The 6,357-nt window shown below is 38.9% G+C and overlaps 1 protein-coding gene across 1 annotated transcript; it reads left to right on the plus strand.

Moving 5' to 3' along the window:
- Nucleotides 1-1,836: 1,836 nt before the first annotated feature.
- Nucleotides 1,837-5,097, plus strand: sebox (SEBOX homeobox). The gene is made up of 3 exons (XM_062067921.1): nucleotides 1,837-1,961; nucleotides 2,103-2,311; nucleotides 3,843-5,097. The coding sequence occupies exons 1-3, from the start codon at nucleotides 1,859-1,861 to the stop codon at nucleotides 4,494-4,496; spliced, it is 966 nt and encodes a 321-aa protein (XP_061923905.1). The 5' UTR covers nucleotides 1,837-1,858; the 3' UTR covers nucleotides 4,497-5,097.
- The last annotated feature ends 1,260 nt before the right edge of the window (nucleotides 5,098-6,357 follow it).

Here is a 6,357-nt window from a genome sequence, read left to right on the forward strand (position 1 = left end):
GGACATCTGGGATCTGTCCGTATTGGGGGGGGGGGGGGGGGGGCTCTGTCATGTCTGTGATCATGTTTTGTTTTAGTCATGTCCTGTTTGGTTTTGGTCACTTAGTTCCTGCTTTTTCACTCCCTTGTTTTGTTTCCATGGTAACCCATTCGTTTTCACCTGTCCTCATGTCACGCACCTGTCTCACGTTTTGCACTCGCGCACCTGTCACTAATCATGTCGGTATTATTTAAGCTTTCAGTTGCCAGGCAGGTTGTCTGGCGACATTAACTCTGTTGCCCCTGTTTACCTCTGTTACCTGATGCTACTCATGTTTTCCATAGTTCATGCTGATCTTCTCACGTCATAGTAAGTGTCTGTTGTATATTTTATGTTCATAGTTTTTGCCTTTGTGCTAGTCTTTTGTTTTCTTAGCCAAGTTTTTGTACTTCCGACTTGTGCGCGCATTTTGTTCCTTTTTTATAGTAATATTAAATCATGTCCTTACCTTCACGCCATGTCCACTCCAACTTTTATTGCATCTCGGGAAAACAAACACCCCATAGACCACGTATTGACAGTTCTGGGATCTGCTGAGTCAACATTTCAAATTGTTTTTGGAAACTGTGGATGTCGTGTCCTCCGGACCAAAGAGGAAAAGAACCATCCGGATTGTTATAGGATGGATGGATGTTATAGGCACAAAGTTCCAAAGCCAGCTTCTGTGATGGTATGGGTGTGTATTAGTGCCCAAGGCATGGGTAACTTACACATCTGTGAAGGCACCATTAATGCTGAAAGGTACATACAGGTTTTGAAGCAACACATGTTGCCATCCAAGCACCGTTATCATGGACGCCCCTGCTTATTTCAGCAAGACAATGCCAAGCCACGTGTTACAACAGCTTGGCTTCATAGTAAAAGAGTGCGGGTACTAGACTGGCCTGCCCGTAGTCCAAACCTGTCTCCCATTGAAAATGTGTGGCGCAATATGAAGCCTAAAATACCACAAAGGAGGAGACCGCGGACTGTTGAACAACTTAAGCTGTACCTATAGCAAGAATATGAAAGAATTCCACCTTAAAAGCTTAAAAAATGGGTATGCTCAGTACCCAAACGTTTACTGAGTGTTGTTAAAAGGAAAGGCCTTGTAACGCAGTGGTAAAATGCCCCTGTGACAACTTGTTTGCAATGTGTTGCTGCCATTAAATTCTAAGTTCATGATTATTTGCAAATAAAAATGAAGTTTCTCAGTTCAAACATTAAATATCATGTCTTTGCAGGGCATTCAATTGAATATAAGTTGAAAGGGATATGCAAATCATTGTATTCTGTTTTCATTTACAAATTACACAATGTGCCAACTTCACTGGTTTTTAGATTTTGTATTTGCAGTTTTGGGTGCAGTGTATTTTGCAGGTTATAGGATGTATTTTGCAGTTTGGGTGTGCGGTTTTGTGAATTTTGTCAAGTACTTTGATAAAACCACACTAGTTTGCAAAATTGTGTTGTAGCAATTGGAAAAAAATAAGCACAAATGGTTCTTATGGTTTACTTTTTAGGATGGCTTCCACTACTTTAAATTGATTTTGTGTATTTCATGCAAAAACATGAAATCAAGCAACGGTAAATAAAAAAGTGTCTGATATAGCCTTCGAAAATAACGTATAATCCCAATATATTATTAGTGATTCACAATATTAAGATTATAGCTGCCTGGGTCACGTGTGTGTGTGTGTGTGTGTGTGTGTGTGTGTGTGTGTGTGTGTGTGTGTGTGTGTGCGTGTGCGTGTTGGGGGAGGGGGGTGCCCTCTTTTATGAGTATAAGAGTCTCCCAACTGTCAAAGTGTCAGTAAATCCTGGAGTGTGTGCAGCGATCATGGCATTGTTCATTGATGAAGATTTCACTTTACTCAAGCAGGACCAGCAGACTACTGTGGTGGATCTAAAAGTTATTTTTGGGGAACCGGACCCTTGTAAAGGTGAGTCGATATCAGCAATTTTTACATTCGTGATATTTTTTCCAATATCTATTTTGTGCTACGCTTTCTTACATGACAATCAAAATAAACAGAAGCAGCGTTTGAAATGTTTTTTTATAAAAATCTTGCAAAATTTTAAAGGTGTGCGCAGTGAGAGCGGCCTCTCCTTCCCAGATCCAGACTGGGTTGCTAGCAGGGCAGTGGAGGGTCCCAGGAAAAGGAAGCGCACGATTTTCAGCCGAGCTCAGCTGTCCGAGCTGGAGCAGGCTTTCGCCGTGACCCCTTACCCAGACATCACCTTGAGGGAGAGGCTGGCCGCACACACACACCTGCCTGAGAGCAAGATACAGGTAGGATACCCTCTTCTATATTATTAAATAAGTACTGTGGTACCTCCCTTTTTTTTTGTAAACAATGAAAACCGAATCATACAATTCGACTAACTATGCAATTTTGCATTAGGAATAATGTAAATGCTATTTATTTGTTCCAGACACCTGAAAATATGAAAACATTTTATAGAGCATTATTATGTTTTTTCATGCAAAAAACAATGCAAAATTAAATTGACATATGACATAATTTTTATCTTTATTGAAGATAAAACGATATGTTGGCAAAGACGGTGATAAGCAGAGATGATTAACAGTGCAATTAACAGTGCAATACATTTTCATAACATGGTCACTACTGTTATATTTTTATTGGTATTGTTTCTTGTTATTTTTATTCTTATTGTAATATTTTCTATTTTATTTCCATTTATACCCCCATTATTTACTTCTTACTTTTTAAATGTGATCTCAATTCTGTACACCGCTGCTGGAATAAAAATTTTCTATCTATCTATCTATCTATCTATCTATCTATCTATCTATCTATCTATCTATCTATCTATCTATCTATCTATCTATCTATCTATCTATCTATCTATCTATCTATCTATCTATCTATCTATCTATCTATCTATCTATCTATCTATCTATCTATAAAGCAGAGTAAGGGAGAGCACCCTTCTGACTTTGAAGTTATTTTTTGGCAATTCAAAAGTGATTCTCACTTTCTCTATCAAAGTGCTGGCCTTCGCAGCTTTTTTTGGCCCAATGGTGGTTTTTTTTGCAGCAGTGACTATAGTCACGTGTGGGATTTTTTGGCTGGGCACTCTGGCAATGTTTGGTCGTATGATCACTCATACAAAACTGGGGGGGAAATATAGCTCATTGTATTGTAATTTGTGGCATGTCTTGACTACAATGACATTAAAGCTTCTGATATTTATTTCGCTAACTAACTTTGCAGCAAACAGGAAGCCAGTGTGTGCATGTTTTATTGATGTTTAGGGCTATCGCTTATTTTAGTCATTGAAGTATCTATCGATTAATTTATTCACATAATCGAGGCATTGAATAAAAGACACTTTATAGCCTCAAAGATTTTTCTGCTTGCCATAACAGACATTCTTTTTTGTAATAATAAATTCACATCATCAACATTGAAATCACACTTTTAACGTGTGCATTTATGAAAATAAAAATAAAAAACTCTTCGCACACCACCGCTCTCATGTGCGCTCTTTTAATGTTTTTATTCCAAAAATATATTCATTAAAATAATAATACAAATGTGCACAAAAAATATTTTATTTTTTAAAATTGATTCTCAAACAATATGAATTGATTTACAATCAGAATTATCAAAATCACGATTTGGGATGTGAATTAATTTATTAATTTAATAGGTTAGGCTGCGGGTTATAAAGATTGTACTTTAACTGGTACAAGGGACTTGGTTAGTTGGTCGACATAAATGTGTTAAATTAAATAAAATTTGTTAATAAAGACTCAATATTGTTCAAAATTGAAATCTTGCTTTGGTCCACAGGTGTGGTTTCAAAACCGAAGAGCCAGAAGTATCAAAACTGGGAGACTGCCCAAATCTACAAAACATGTTCTTGGAAGTAGAGGTCTTGCAGAGTCCAGTTCTGGACTGGTGACCTCGGCATTCCCTGCCTCGACATATTTGGCAGACATGTTCAGACCAGATCAAGGGCTTTGTGAAGATATCCCACAGTTCTACTCTGACTGGATCCAAATCTACAATAACCAAACCCCGTCTCAATCATCCCTGCACCAGCAGTCCATCCTCAGCACCTCGAAGCGTTCAGAGCCACGTCTCTGGGAGGTGGAGCGCCAACAGCGGGAGAAACTGTCCACTTTCCTACCCGGTTCGTTTTCTCAGCCCCTCACCAGGCAACCGCAGGTGTCCAGCCACTCCTACCAGGCACACAGGAACCTCAAGACTCAGAGCCTGGCTCCATCTGGGGCTCATCAGGCTGTGTGTGGGGGAGGAGCCTCTGTGGACCAGGTGGTTCCTTCTCACTCTCAGTCCGTGTACTGGGAGGTAAATCAAGGACAGGGACATCACCACCTCCATCATCATCATCATCACGCACAAATGGGACCACAGACGTCAATGGGCTACATCTCAGACCTGATCTATAATGCTGCTATTGTGACCAACTTCCTGGAGTTCTGAAGAAAGGAAGAACTGTAAAAAAATTCTAGCTGTACCAACTCCAACTTCCGTCCGTCTAGTTTATACTACTTATCCTGTTCAAGGACCATGGAGTTGGAGCTTATCCCAGTTGATTTTACGCGAAAGGTGGATTATGGACTTTAACTCCTCCTACCTGTTTAATGAGAAAATACATTGAATTTGCAATTTTGGGCCTTGTGTTTGTATGATCCTTCAACTAAATGTAGTTTGATTTTATTGTCACGTCAGATTTGTAATAAATTTAACTGAAACTGTACTGTGCACAAAATAAATCGTGAAAAACCTCCACTGTTGCTTTCACCATTACTAGAGGTGGGTAAAAATGTTGATATCGATGCAATACCAAGGGAATGCAGGACCAATATCGCTTATACGGATACCGATACTCCTTTCATTAATTTTCTATACTGCTTGTTCTCATTTGGGTCATTGGTCAGGTGGAGGCTATCCCAGTTGACTTCGATCAAAAGGGGTACATTCTACACTGGTCACCAGCCAATAGCATTGCACATATAAACAAAAGGATATCGCATAATCCCAGGTGACATGATGTACATCATGGAAAAATAGCTTAAAAATGAATGCCTTTAATTCAATAGCTAACATCTGCATTGGATACCACTTGTGTTTTATCAGTTTTGTATTTACCCAAGTAACAAGTGGCCAACAGAATTTGGACTCAAACATGGAATTTGTCTTTATATTCTCAGTCTTAATACTTTTTTTGTGGGGAAAATATGTTTGGTTACATATTGAAGTTGAAGTACCAATGATTGTCACACACACACTAGGTGTGGCGAAATTATTCTCTGCATTTGACCCATCACCCTTGATCACCCCCTGGGAGGTGAGGGGAGCAGTGGGCAGCAGCGGTGGCCTCTTGGATTAATCAAATTATTGTATGTAACATATTCCTCATTAGCTTTATAGATTGCAGATTAAGAGTTAGTTCAGAATTAAATAAAATGTGGAACAACTCACAATTGGATTCGATTCTGATTATTGGGGTGATGAAATGAAGTACATTTAGATAGCGCTTTTCTCAAGTGACTCAAAGCGCTTTACGTAGTGAAACCCATTAAATAAGTTATATTTAAACACAGTGTGGGTGGCACTGGGAGCAGGTGGGTAAAGTAGCTTGCCCAAGGACGCAACGGCAGTGTCTAGGATGGCGGAAGCGGGCATTGAACCTGGAACCCACAAGTTGCTGGCACGGCCGTGCTACCAACCGAGCCACACCGCCCAATGAGTCGGTTTAGAATTGGTTTTTAATTTAAACCAATTCTCGAGTCAAAACGATTCTCGCAATTTATTATTTGGTATAGGGACAAGCGGTAGAAAATCGATGGATGGTATAGGAATTATAATAAAAACTTTTTAAAACAGGTTACAGGTTACAAAAGCTCTTATTGGCTGCTGACGTATGATTGTACAAGCACAGTGAATAGGAGATGGCCTAAAAAAACTTGAGTTTTTTTTAAATGATTTTGATTTTTTTTATCGATTTTTTTTAAATATTAATCTATTTAGAATCAAAATAAATAAGAATGGCGATTTCGACTTTTTCTGCACCTGTAAAATTCATGAATTGACACTTTTGTCCTATTAAAGTAAAATAATAAAAATAATAAAACTTGTATATTTATACCTACCACCCCCTCGAAAATTTGAAATTGACCTGCTACTTGTTGCTAATCCTTAGTGCCGCTTTAAAAACTATTTTCACTTGGACAGTAGGCCTATTCATCCATCCATTTTCTACCGTGCCTGGGAAATGGAAACACAAACAATGCTAGTCGCTGGCATGCTAACAGCATCCTTCACGGAACATCTCTTGCCT

Source organism: Entelurus aequoreus, linkage group LG13, assembly GCF_033978785.1.
Source record: "Entelurus aequoreus isolate RoL-2023_Sb linkage group LG13, RoL_Eaeq_v1.1, whole genome shotgun sequence".
Lineage (NCBI taxonomy): Eukaryota > Metazoa > Chordata > Actinopteri > Syngnathiformes > Syngnathidae > Entelurus > Entelurus aequoreus.